At 50.3% G+C, this 13,922-nt stretch overlaps 1 protein-coding gene across 1 annotated transcript in view; it reads right to left on the bottom strand.

Moving 5' to 3' along the window:
* MED12L (mediator complex subunit 12L) overlaps positions 1 to 13,922 on the bottom strand; it is a 356,828-nt gene that overhangs the window by 7,808 nt on the left and 335,098 nt on the right. The window contains exons 41-43 of the mRNA XM_066241720.1: positions 12,935 to 13,164; positions 10,514 to 10,670; positions 7,087 to 7,173 (exon numbers count right to left, since the gene is read on the bottom strand). Coding sequence (XP_066097817.1) covers positions 7,087 to 7,173; positions 10,514 to 10,670; positions 12,935 to 13,164 — 474 coding nt within the window. The remainder of the gene's footprint in view (positions 1 to 7,086; positions 7,174 to 10,513; positions 10,671 to 12,934; positions 13,165 to 13,922) is intronic.

The following is a 13,922-nucleotide window of genomic DNA, read 5'->3' as shown; positions in this document are numbered from 1 at the left end:
GAGCAGCCAAAGAGTGCACGACTGCGCGGAGCAACAAATGAATGCTTCCTTCACCCTCCCGCTCCCCCTAAAAATCAATAAAAATTAAGCCCTGGCTGGAATCCGGCTGGCTGGAGTATTGTCCCAAAGCACGGAGGTGGTTGGTTCGATTCCTCCATCAGAGCCTGTACAGGGGCAGCTCGACGTTCCTGTCCCTCTCTCCGCACCCAGAAAAGAGAGATGACTACACATGCAATTTCCTCGGGCCCTGGAACACCTACTCCGAGGGAAGAAAGGGGTGCTACCAGCTCCCCACTGAAACCTCACTGCTGAGCATTTCAAATGAAGGCCCAGAACATCTCCTGCAAAAAGCTGGACCCTGTCCATGGCTGAGGAAGCGCAGATCATCAGGGAGATGTAAAGAGTGGCCAGCGTCCTCCTAGGCTCCTCCCCAGACTTCCTGAATTAGAATTTCTGGGGCGAATGTGCTGAAAAAAAAAATCTGTATTTTTAAAAGGGTTCCCGCAGGTGATCTGATGCTTGGCTAGATTTTGGAATCACCCGTCACGAAAGCTGCAACTTTTTTTTTGTATTTTTGTATTTTTCTGAAGTTGGAAACGGGGAGGAAGGCAGACTGACTCTCGCATGCGCCTGGCTGGGATCCAGCCGGCGTGCCCACCAGGGGGCGATGCTCTGCCCATCTGGGGCATCGCTCCGTTGCATCCAGAGCCAGTCTAGTGCCTGAGGCAGAGGCCACAGAGCCATCCTCAGCACTCGGGCCAACTTTGTTCCAATGGAGCCTCGGCTGCGGGAAGGGAAGAGAGAGACAGAGGAAGGAGAGGGGGAGGGGTAGAGAAGCAGATGGGTGCTTCTCCTGTGTGCCCTGGCTGGAATTCGAACCCGGGACTCCTGCACGCCAGGCCGACACTCCACCACTAAGCCAACCTGCCAGGGCCTGGGCGCTGCCACTTTTAATTTACCAAAATAGGTCAATAAACAGGTCAGCTGAGGTTTGCGAGGGTTTCTAACATCGCCATCTGTGTATGCTGAATTGTCCCTGCTGACGTGTGACGCAGGCTTTAGTGGACTCGATCCACGCAGGAGTGGGTCGTGGTCTCTCCACCTCTGGGCCTCTGCAGATGTCAATCCTCCCAGGACACCTTTCCTCCTGTCTTATCCTGCCCTGCGCCTCCCTAAGAACACAGCCAGCCCTCAGCCGTCGGCTCCGGGTGTCTGCTACTCCCTCGGGCACGTGAGGAGCGAAGCACGGCTCCTGTGCCCGCAGCCCCTTGCCGGTGCCTTTATTATCAACCAGGTGCAGCAGTTCAGGTGCACGTGGGTCCCAAGCTTCCTAAGGGCAGGGGCTGTGCAGGGCTTGGCTGCCACTGCACGACAAAGCACAGCGCTTGCCAACCTCAGACGGGCGCCAGCGGGCATGCACTTCAGCGTATTTAGTCCGTCTTTACTTGCAAGTTAAAGAGTAACTTGCACGCACTCTATTTTTATCTGTACACTGTCAGTTTTTTAGTTTAAATGTACAGATATAGGTATAATGCAGGGGTCAGGAACCTATGGCTCACGAACCAGATGTGGCTCTTTTGATGGCTGCATCTGGCTTGCAGACAAATCTTTAATAAAAAAATGTTAAAAATATAAAACATTCTCATGTACTACAATCGATTCATTTCCTACCACTCATGTTCATGGTTGCGGGTGGCTGGAGCCAATCACAGCTGTCCTCCGGGACAACACCAAATTTTTATTGGATAATACGTAACGTACATGAGTTGTTGTATGGCTCTCCCGGAATTACATTTTTAAATATGTGGCGTTCATGGCTCTCTCAGCCAAAAAGGTTCCAGACTCCTGGTATAATGTATCTGCCCTTTAACAAAAATCTGAGAATATCTTCCACAACTTCTTTCTATAAATATTACATCTCCTTTCAAAAAGAAAAAAAAAAATCCAAATTCAAGCCCAGAAAGGCAACGTGGCTCAATAAACTTCTCTAAACCCCCCCTTTTTTTCAGTTGAAAAGGAGAATAATATTCTCAGTTCCAGAGGCGTTCTGAAGAACTTCTTAGTGTCTGAATGGAACGTGCTTTCGAGGAAGACACACGGCGTTTCACACGCCATCTCTGACTAAATGCGAAGGCGGCTGTCCGAGTGCAACACACATTCCGTCCACAGCGATGCTGACCCAAGGAAGAGTCCGTTTTAAACAGCCAGCTTCCTAAAGCTTTCTGTTAGCGTGTTGTTCAGGCCACACACCCAGGACACCCAAGTTCACCACGAGGGGAAACGGCACAGCAGGATGGGGTCAACACCGTTTTCTTAGAAGTAGAAAGCAGCTTTAAAGAAAAACACGACCCATGAACACAGTTCGCCAAGCGTTAATTTAATCATAACAACCTATAAGCTTTAAAAATAACTTTCACGGCCCTGGCTGGTTGGCTCAGCGGTAGAGCGTCGGCCTGGCGTGTGGGGGACCTGGGTTCGATTCCCGGCCAGGGCACACAGGAGAAGCGCCCATTTGCTTTTCCACCCCCCCCTCCTTCCTCTCTGTCTCTCTCTTCCCCTCCCGCAGCCAAGGCTCCATTGGAGCAAAGATGGCCTGGGCGCTGGGGATGGCTCCTTGGCCTCTGTCCCAGGCGCTAGAGTGGCTCTGGTCGCGGCAGAGCGACGCCCCGGAGGGGCAGAGCATCGCCCCCTGGTGGGCAGAGCGTTGCCCCTGGTGGGCGTGCTGGGTGGATCCCGGTCGGGCGCATGCGGGAGTCTGTCTGACCATCTCTCCCCATTTCCAGCTTCAGAAAATACAAAAAAATAATAATAATAACTTTCACGTCAAGGACCATAACTTGGGCCCAAATGAGACGGGCCGAACACAGTATTCCCACAAAGGCACCGTCGCTCTTGCCAGACTTGTCTTTCACAGGAAAGTGACTTAAGTCAGCAAACGACAACACCGCCTGATCGGAAGCGAACCCTGGACTTCATGTGTGAGCAGGAGCTTCCCTGACGCCTTCCTGCTCTGGTCACTGGCGACCCTTCCTGAGACGGTGCCCACTCTGCTCTCGGCTTTGCCTCCCAGGTACACTCTTACAGCAGTGACCAGCCTGCCTACATGAGTGCTCACGACCACTGTCCCACCTGTCCCACCTGTCCCAGCAGCTCTTGTCAACAAGAGCAGTGGACAAGGGAGCCGTCAACAAGCAACAAGCAGCGAATGAGCCCTGATGCCTCCGGAGGTTCACGGCATCGAACACCCTCGCACTTCTTGACCTGGTGTGGGCTGAATTATTTATATCTCCCTCCAAAAGTCAGGGCAGCGTCCTTAACCCTCAGCACCTCAGAATGACCTCGTTTGGAGACAAGATCTTTACAGAAGTAATCCAGTTAAAAAGAGGCTGTTAAGGCAAGATTCGATCCAATGGGACCGGTGTCCTTGTAACAGAGGGGGATTCCAGCACAAACACCTTTGTAGTGAGCGCACCACGAGAAGAAGGCGGAGATCGGGGTGATGCTTCTGGAAGCCAACGGATGTCCCAGACTGTCAGTAAGCCACCAGATGCTAGAGGAGAGGCACAGGACCCGTTTCTCTGTCCCAGCCCTCAAACAGAACCAACTCTGCTGACCCTCTGGTCTTGGACTTCCAGCCTCCAGACCGAGAGCACATTTCTGCCGCTGAGGCCACCCAGTGTGTGGCACTCGTTTATAGCAGCCTTAGCCAACGAATCCAACCTCCCTCGCTCTTCCGCTACTTTTCACTCATGGTGCTGCTCTAAGCCACCTGGGCACAGGCGGCGTGCCTGGCACCTCACTGGTGTGCTCCGTGACTTCCGGTGAGAGTTGGCGGCCACGGGTCATACTGAATAAGCACTGGTTGAATTAAATTGAGGATGTCACCAGATAGTGGCAGGGCAAGTCACGGGGAGGGTGGTGGCCGTGTTCCTTTCCTGCCACCACTTCTCCCTGAGACTGCGTGAGTCAGAACCCGAGATGAGTCAGACCTGGCTTCCTTCCACAGCCAGCCCCCCGCTCCGCCTCTGCGAGGGAACGGGCCTGCGCAGAGGCGCCGAACGGCCAGTGACGAGCACTGGGGATGCTGGAGGTGTGTATAGTAAAAAAGTAATGCGGGCATTTACAAGGCACGGGACTCGCAAAGAACAATACCATATGATAAAAGGAAATAGAAAAGACTTCCCTCATACTGCTGAGGCTTTGTGCTATTGTTCTAAAGATAGACACTGAGAGATAACTTTTTCTCCTTACACTTATATACTTCTATTTTCTTTTATTGTGAGAAGGCAAAATAAAAAAAAAAGAGGAACAGAACATATATTAATAACCCTAGAAATGCCATTTATGTACTCTTGATGATCAATGTCACCCCATTAAATGTAATTTTCTAAATAAAATTTTTAAAAAATTGGCAATAATCTAAATGCTCAAGAGCCAGTGCGCTGGTCGAGCAGGGAACAGCAGAGTGCTAGCAATACAGAGCCCCAACCTCACAGGGCCCGGACCTCACAATCCTGCAGACGGCACTGGTCACCTAAGTATGTGCAGAATGAAAGGGTACTTAAAAAACGAATTATACTGATATTAAAAACAAGATCACTGACATCCTCCTAACTTCTTATCCTAAAGGACCCGAAATCTACAGCCCTGAGTGATAGGTCAGATTCCCTAGCCACCCTCAGACTTAAACCATGTCCAGTATTTCTGCCTTCCTTAAAATGATTGCTGCCTAGAGCAATATAGTGTGCTGTCAAAATGGGAATTGTGCTCCTTAAGGTAGCGTTTAAAGGAAACTGCAGCTTAAACAACAAAGCCGAAAGAAGTCCACTGTGGATTTTACTCTCAGTAAGAATGCTGAAATGGAATGTTTGTTTCTCCAGAATTTCTCTCCTACTAGCACAACAGGGAAATTCGTTTACTGCGCTCTAGCAACGGGCTGAATCCCTGGGATAGAAACATTGTAGCTAGTAAGTGAAATACCACTTATCGCACTGAAAACACTGAAAGCACCAACACTCTCTTAGAAGTCAAAATTGAACAAGTTTGACATCTATTTTTCTTACACAATAAATTTATTATTTATGAAACTATTAGATGAGTAAAAAGATATAAAATTTTCTGAAATATGCTTTAATTCTAGTGTGGACAGTCTCCTCTAAATTCTGCATAACCTGATCCTCTCTCTACTTCAAATTATCATTCAGTTTAAAGAGAAATCCTCCCTAGCCCTATAAATTTAACTTTGTGATCGATCAAATATATTTTTAATATACAAAATAACTATGTATTTCAGGTACCTGATATTAATATTCATGTTTATGTACCATGATTAAGAATAAAAATAATTTTATATCCTTAAGATTTTATACATATCCCACATATTACATTATTATTTTTAAAAGTTATTAATTTTAGAGAGAGAGGAAGTAGGAGGGAGAGACAGAAACATCGATCTGTTTCTATATGTGTCCTCACCAGGGATCGAACCTGAACCTTTGCATGTCAGGACCATGCTCTGACCAACCGAGCTATCTAGTCAGGGCTATATTATAAACTAACTAAAATAATGTTTAATAATCAAGGATAAAGGGTAAAAGAGAAAGACTAATCCGGTCGGCCATGTCCCCTTAGCAGTCCTCCTTGTGTGTGATCAGACCTTGACCACCTAACTCGACTCTGATCCCTCCTGATGTACTTACTATAGCCCTGGCCATACTGTCCCTTCTGTATTACAAGTCGTGAAACCATCCACATTCAAATACTATTCTGAAAAGAGACCAGTTTCTCAAAGTGTAAGGCGTGTCGGGCAGCCAGCTCCTCCTAGGTAGTCCTCACGCACGCAACTCACGTTGCTCAACTGCCTTCAGAGTGTTGGTTTTCACAGGCATTTCCACTATGGAGCAAATGACGTGACCACTGACAGTAATGATAAAATGTTTCCTTTTAGAATACATTTACATAAATAGAAAAAGAGGGCCCTGGCTGGTTGGCTCAGTGGTAGAGCGTCGGCCGGTGTGTGGATATCCTGGGTTTGATTCCTGTTCAGAGCACACAGGAGAAGCTACCGTTAGCTTCTGCACCCCTCCCTCACCCCCTCCCCTCTCTCTCAATCCCTCTCATCCCTTCCTGCAGCCATGACTTGATTGGTTCCAGGGCATCGGACCAGGGCACTGAGGAGGGCTCCTTGGAGCCTCTGCCTCAGGTGCTAAAAATAGCTTGTTTGTAAGCATGGCCCCAGATGGGCAGAGCATTGGCCCCAGACAGGGGTTGTCAGGTGGATCCTGGTTGGGGTGCATCAGGGAGTCTGTCTGTCTATCTACCCTCCTCTTACTTGGAAAAGAAAAGAAAATAACTTAATTAATAAATAAATAAATAAATAAATAGAAAAAGGAGCGATTTAAAGAAAAATAGTAGGTCAATAAAAAAGCAGGTATATGGCATCTGTAAAAGTATAGCAAATTACTGAGGTTTGGAAAATGTTCACTGATGCTGCTATGCACACCTCATTTCAAAATCTGGTTTACAAAGCTAGAGAAGTAAACTACACAGCTATGAATTACCTGAAAGTTCTGGTAGCACATGCTGGAACCAGTATTTCTTTTTCTTTTTTTGACAGAGACAGAGAGAGTCAGAGAGAGGAACAGACAGTGAAACCAGTAGTTCTTTTACATCCAGAAAAATAATATTTCAGAAAGTGCTCTCATGTTTTTCTTTTTGTGATTATACTAAAAATTCCAAGTGAGATCATCTTCTTTACATAGCTATAGTAAATTATTTTAACATTATTTAGAAATAAAAAAACCTCTTTGTGTCTGAATATAAATATTTTAGTCCGTAGGGATGTCTGGAAAAACTTGAAGACGAAAAATGGTACAACCTACTGAACCCTAGATATTTCCTTATAGCTTTCTATAAAAACTAACTTATTGAACACGACGTCAATGCAGTCCCACTCCGATCAGTGCTGGGGAGACCGCTAGGGTGTCCTCGGGCTATTTTAATTTGTAACGATACTCTGAGGCATGGGAAATAAGACAGACGGGAAGGACAGGGGCCCCGTGTCCGGCTCCAGAGCGGCGGCCTTACCAGAGGCTGCTGCGGCTGCACTGTCTGCAGACTGAGGGTCTGACTCGGGGGCTGCGCGGACGGCTGCGGCTGGGGGGCCTGCTGCATCTGGAAAGAAAGAGAGAGGATTACATACTCAAGCAGAGGGGCTTCACATCCCAGCCTCCTCTGCCCAGCCGCCTTGTGCTGAATTACGTTGTTGTGACAGAAAGAATAGACAATGGCTCCTCTGTTGCTGCCTTGCCAAACATTGTTGCTGTTTCAAGGGCAAGGCCTAACCCTGCCGGCCGTGCGCCTTCCTGGACCGCTCTGACCCCAGGGACCTCGTCCTCTCCTTGGGCGTCCCAGCACTCCTGGCCCACGTGGCCCGCGCCGCCCCGCCCCGCCCCGGGACAGCCTCGGTATCCGCTGCGTTACTCCCTTCTCGCCATGGCCCCTGCCGGAGCGGCCTCGGTATCCGCTGCGTTATTCCCTTCACACCGTGTTCCCTGCCGGGACAGCCCCGGTATCCGCTGCGTTACTCCCTTCACACCGTGTCCCCTGCCGGGACAGCCCCGGTATCTGCTGCGTTACTCCCTTCACGCCACGTCCCCTGCCGGGACAGCCTCGGTATCTGCTGCGTTACTCGCTTCACGCCGTGTCCCCTGCCGGGACAGCCCCGGTATCTGCTGCGTTACTCCCTTCACGCCGTGTCCCCTGCCGGGACAGCCCCGGTATCTGCTGCGTTACTCGCTTCACGCCGTGTCCCCTGCCGGGACAGCCCCGGTATCTGCTGCGTTACTCCCTTCACGCCGTGTCCCCTGCCGGGACAGCCCCGGTATCTGCTGCGTTACTCCCTTCACGCCGTGTCCCCTGCCGGGACAGCCTCGGTATCCGCTGCGTTACTCCCTTCTCGCCGTGTCCCCTGCCGGGACAGCCTCGGTATCTGCTGCGTTACTCCCTTCACACCGTGTCCCCTGCCGGGACAGCCTCGGTATCTGCTGCGTTACTCCCTTCTCGCCGTGTCCCCTGCCGGGACAGCCTTGGTATCTGCTGCGTTACTCCCTTCTCGCCGTGTCCCCTGTCGGGACAGCCTCGGTATCTGCTGCGTTATTCCCTTCTCGCCGTGTCCCCTGTCGGGACAGCCTCGGTATCTGCTGCGTTACTCCCTTCACACCGTGTCCCCTGCCGGGACAGCCTCGGTATCCGCTGCGTTATTCCCTTCTCGCCGTGTCCCCTGTCGGGACAGCCTCGGTATCTGCTGCGTTACTCCCTTCACGCCATGTCCCCTGCCGGGACAGCCTCGGTATCTGCTGCGTTACTTGCTTCACGCCATGTCCCCTGTCGGGACAGCCTCGGTATCTGCTGCGTTACTCCCTTCACACCGTGTCCCCTGCCGGGACAGCCCCGGTATCTGCTGCGTTACTCGCTTCACGCCATGTCCCCTGTCGGGACAGCCTCGGTATCTGCTGCGTTACTCCCTTCTCGCCGTGTCCCCTGCCGGGACAGCCTCGGTATCCGCTGCGTTACTCCCTTCTCGCCGTGTCCCCTGCCGGGACAGCCCCGGTATCTGCTGCGTTACTCCCTTCACGCCATGTCCCCTGCCGGGACAGCCTCGGTATCTGCTGCGTTACTCGCTTCACGCCATGGCCCCTGCACACAGTTCACCCCGTCTTCTACCACCCGGTTAGACACACATGGCTCAGGAGCTAGCTCCCCAAGCCCTGTGACAGCTGGGTCAACTCCTGGAGATGAGGACTGTTTTTAAGGAAGATAAACATGGAAATGAAGACAGAGGAGGAGGAAAGAGTGGAAGAAGGGGAGGTCTTGAAGAACTCTTGGAGATTCAATTTTTTTTTCTTTAAAAAAAACAGGTAAGCTGTGGACATGGGAAGTTCTGGCATAATTTATGAGAATATCATAAAATGTGTCTGTGATAAAGTCAGCTCAGATACCTAATTCCCGGAAAACACTTCCAAGTCACCGAAGAAACAGAGAGAACACAGGAAAACACGAATAGGTGGTCTGTCTCAACGACCTTGCCAGCTCCTCGCCCCAACACTTCCATCTTGGTGACAACCCACCAGACTTCTCATCCTCTGCCTTTCCCAGCGTGGTCTGCATGCAACCCTCCAACCTATCTGTCCCCTCTCGGGCAAGGCGGTAACCGGCTGTTGCCAGACGGCACCTCCCCCTCAGCGACAAGGCCCGTGGCTGCGGAGCCCACGCAGAGACCTGGGCGGGGTCTCTCCCCACGTGCACACTGCCAGCCGGGCTAGCAGCACAGTGCTTACAATACGGGGCCAGTTTTCCATGCGGTGCTCTGCGAACTCTTCCAAGAAAAAGGAATCAACCCAGCTTCATAGTTATTCATCTGTTCCTCTGTGGACGAGGTCACTGAGAACGGAGTTAAGCCTCAACCTGATGTGAAAGCCAATCACTTCTTATCTCTAGGGAATGTGTTGTTAATGAAAAAAAATTATTAGATGGACGTGTTATGCTAATTGGGGTCAAAAGTGCCTATCAGCTTAATAAGAAAGGTTCTCAAAATTTGCAGTCTTAAAAAATAAAGAAAAAACCCCAATGTAAGATAGAAAGTAGTAAATAATAATGTAATAACTTTTCTCAGTTATTTGAAAAGATAAACTTCTAAGCCGAGGGAAACGTGAATGCTCAGTCCCCGACTGAGCCGGGCAGGGTCTCCGCCCCTTTCCGCTGGGCAGGCTTTCTTCCTCGCTGACCTCACGCCGAGAGGACACCCCGCGGGACTCTGGCTCCGCGAGAGTCCCATTCTCTGGTGCTTGTTTCTCTCTCGGTAAAATACACAATGACAATCACCTCAGGCTGCTGGACTGCTGGTCAGACTCGAGGACACTGGACAGACTCATCAGGCGGTCTCCCACCCAGCGACACAGGACGAGAATGTCCCGAGGGGAGGGACCCTGTTGCTAGAAGACTCGCGTTCTTTTCCTATAATTAAAGGCTAGCTCTCCTGATTCTGTCCGAGTCCAGATGAACTATCCCTTCGCGATAGTCTACTTAGATGCTGCCAGCAACTTCGCACAGCCCAGAGGCGCTCCAGAAACTTCTTTGGATGACAGACCCCTCTAGAAATCTGATGAAAGCTCCAGACAGCTTTTTTTGTTTGTTTTTGTTTTTGAAACACACGTTAAGAAATTCAAATTGCATGACCTCTAGTTCCATAGTGACGGAGCGAGCTGAGGCTTACAGTACCGAAACGAGGCATCGGGCTACTGTGAACCTGGGTGATGGGGAGGGACCCTCCGCCTGCCGGGTGCCCAGAGGGAGGGAAACCCCGGCCAGGCGGACACGGAATCACACCACCTTCAGTCCTGCTGTCAGATACGCAAGGGTTCCTGGGACTCGGCAATGCAAGCCGGACGTGCCTGTGATTTCTCAGGACAGCCGAGGGCCTGCCGCGTGGCGACCTCACCTCCCGGCCCGGTACCTGCGGGGGCCTCTGCGGCTGTCGCACCTGTGGCTGTCGGGGCCTCATCGGGTCCTGGGGCAGCGGCACGGAAGGCAGGTTCGGGTGCACGGGAGTCAGGACGGTGTCGACCCCTCCGCCTATCAGAGGGCTCTGCTGAAGGGACTGATGGTTCAGCCTGGGAGAGAAGAACACACCTCGTCTCAGACCCAAGCAGGCCGCCAGGTTGTCATTGGTGCCACGAGCAAGCACATGGCACGGACCAAAGGAGAAATGACTGTTCAACAATTACTTGTACAATTCAGATGCAACAAAGGCCAGTGATCAAGATAATTTGGATTCCCAGGAACAGATGGGATCATTTGGGAATAAAACAAACAAGCATGCTTACCACTTAAGAAAAAACTGCAATCATGTATAATTTACTTTTTAAAAAACTTAACAGTTTTTGGTACTAAGTGGCATGAACTGAGCCTAGTTCCGGAGTAGGCAGTGTGGCAGAAGTCTGAAAGGTGTGATGTCACCATGGCAGCCCTCTGAGATCAGGGCTCTCGTCCTGCCCCCTCTAGAACCGACTCAGCGGAGAGCTAGAGAAATGATGTACCAAAGGCGCTCAGACGGCAAGTGGCACAGGCAGGATTCAAATCCAGGATTCTTGGGCTTTAAAGTTCCAATTACTGGGCAATAGGCAATGCGGCCAGTTATTAGAAAAATACTGAATAGAAGGCATGTTTTCCAATTTTATTTTCCCAAATGTGCTGCTAATATCTTTGCCAACTTTCCAAACCGTGATTACTTGGAGTTGTCATGCAACCATAATGCGAAGCTGCTCTCCAATATCCCACATAGTTCTCCACAAAACTTAGTTCTTCCAGATCAGCGCCACCCCACAGAACTTTCCAGGAGGACTGAACTGGTCTAGACCTGCACTGTCCACCAGCCACCAGCCACCAGGATGAGCTGTATGGTTTTTAGGTCTCAGTGCAAAGTAAAACTGCAAGTCTTCCTGATCAAAAATTAGAATTTTGCCCCTCACCAGTTAGCTCAGTCAGAGCATCGTCCCGAAACACCAAGGATCCGGGTTCGATCCCTGGTCAGGGCACAAATGGGAAGCAACCAATGAACGCGCAGCTAAGTAGAATGACAAATGAGTCCTTCTCTCTCCCTCTCTCTAAAAATCAATCAATCAAAAAGATTAGAAGTTCAAGAGGGTGACAACAGAGTATTAAATCAAATGTGGGCCCTTCTAACATGGCAAGCTGTGTGGTTATACTGGTCACACATCTCCGAGGCTGGCCCCCCTGGCTACGGGCCACTGGACTGAGGAACTAAGTTTTTAATTTAACTTGGTCTAAAATTACATAGCCACATGCGGCTGATGGCTACCATAATGGACAGCGAAGTTCTCCAATACGCCTAAGGGGTCTGTCTGTCTGATCGAAGCAAGAACTGAAAATACGTCTTTCACAACCCAGCTTTGCCAACCATCCCTGACGGGAGAAAGGTAAAAATGAAGGTTTCACAAAAGTCTGACAGGCACCGTGCACAACTGTGATCATCAACTTTCTGGCTTTGATCAACATATTCTAGTAAGGCACTGCTTCAACATTTTTACTTTTCAATTTTTCTTTATCGATTTTAGCGAGAGAGGGATGGAGAGCGACAGGAACTCGAGCTGCTGCCGTGACCGGGGGCTGAGCCTGCAAGCTCTGGGCTTTGGGATGATACTCTAACCAACTGAGCCATTTGACCACAGCAACATTTTTTTTTTATTTAAACATTTTTAGTCAAAAAACCTTTTTGAAAAGAGGGGAAAAGAAAGCACACTAGAACTAATGTAGTGACATCATCTAAATATATTACACCCATACTGTGGAAGATGTGAATCAAATTAGAGGGCCCCTGAATGAAAAAAACAAGATGGCCAATTGCTCATTTTGAATCTCTATCAGGGGTTCTGGCCAGTTGGCTTAGCGGTAGAGCTTTGGCCCAATGTGTGGAAGTTCCGTGTTTGACTCCTGGCCACGGCACAGAGGAGAAGGGCTCATCTGCTTCTCCACCTTCTCCCTTCCCTTTCTCTCTCTCTACCTCCCCCCTCCTGCAGCCATGGCTCATTCGAGCTAGTTGGCCCTGGGTGCCTAGGATGGTACCATGGTCTCACCTCAGGCACTAAAATAGCTCCGTTGCAGAGCAACGGCCCAAGATGGGCAGAGCATCACCTCATAGGGGGCTTGCTGGGTGGATCTGGTTAGGGCGCATGCGAGAGTCTGTCTCTCTGCCTCCCTGCCTCTCACTTAATAATAAAAAAAAAATCTCTATCTCGGTGCTCCTAAAAATAAGATGACCTGATGCAAATCACCCGTGGATATGCAAGTCCAGGAAAACAACACAAAGTGGCACGCCCGGAAGGAGCGTCACCAAGAACAGTGTCTAGCGGGTCACCTCTGAGAGCCGGTCAAGGGCTGCAGGTACGCCGACGCCTGCTGCTGCACGTAGCCGCTCGGTGGCTGCTGCATCTGCCGGAGCCGCTCCACGAGCGCGGGGCTGGAGTGCGCGGCCGCGTGGGCCCTGGAGCTGTAGCTGGGGGACAGGACCACGCCGCCGGCCGGCTGCTGCGGGCTCTGCTGCAGCGGCATCTGTGCGCCGTACATCGTGTAGCCCTGGGGCATGGTCTGCGGGCGGGCACAAGGAACAGAGGAAATGTTTTCATCCACCACGCTCTCTACTGCTAAGGCACACGGGGGATGAACAAACCAGCAGGAGCCCCCTGAAGCCCACCACTCTCAGATATGCTCACAACGTAAGTTATGAAGAGGTCAGCCATGGAGGCAGAGAGCTACAGGGACTGGTTATAGAATGATGTACCAGAAAACGCAACTGAAAAAAAAAACACATTAAAAAAAGAAGCCTCATTCGGTTAAGAGATGAGTTTTAAGGGTCAGGTGCTCATTCTGAAACACAGCGTGATTTCTAGAGTCAAGGGTCTGTACCTTTTATGAACAGACACCATCAGCGTCCAGAGGTCCCAACTGTCATTACGTCATTCTCAGAATTACTCAGAAAAGCTACCCCCTGCTCATGTAAGTGAAAACAATGGCGTACACTTTCCTCACATGTGACTACACCCCCTTGAATCTGATGAATGTGCCTGCAGCAACTACGAGTTATAAAAAAAAACCCAAATAAAATAATTCCAACCTTCCCAGAGTAAGGATGTAACTGATGACTACTCAAAGCCCGTCAGTCCTGGTTGGACTGTAACCCATTTCAGCGCGGGACCAATCGTCTGACTCTTAGTCCCCTACGCATTATTCACGCCCACGTGACTGTGTCTCTAAATCTTGGTATCTAGTGTAAACGAACACCCTGAGGTCCTGCTGGGTCACCGTCTGTACTTCCGAGACGAGAATGGTGATTACAGTCCAACAGG

Source organism: Saccopteryx bilineata, chromosome 8 (genome assembly GCF_036850765.1).
Source record: "Saccopteryx bilineata isolate mSacBil1 chromosome 8, mSacBil1_pri_phased_curated, whole genome shotgun sequence".
NCBI classification, from domain to species: domain Eukaryota; kingdom Metazoa; phylum Chordata; class Mammalia; order Chiroptera; family Emballonuridae; genus Saccopteryx; species Saccopteryx bilineata.
Note: the sequence above shows the minus strand (reverse complement) of the source record. Positions and strands in the feature narration are given on the sequence as shown.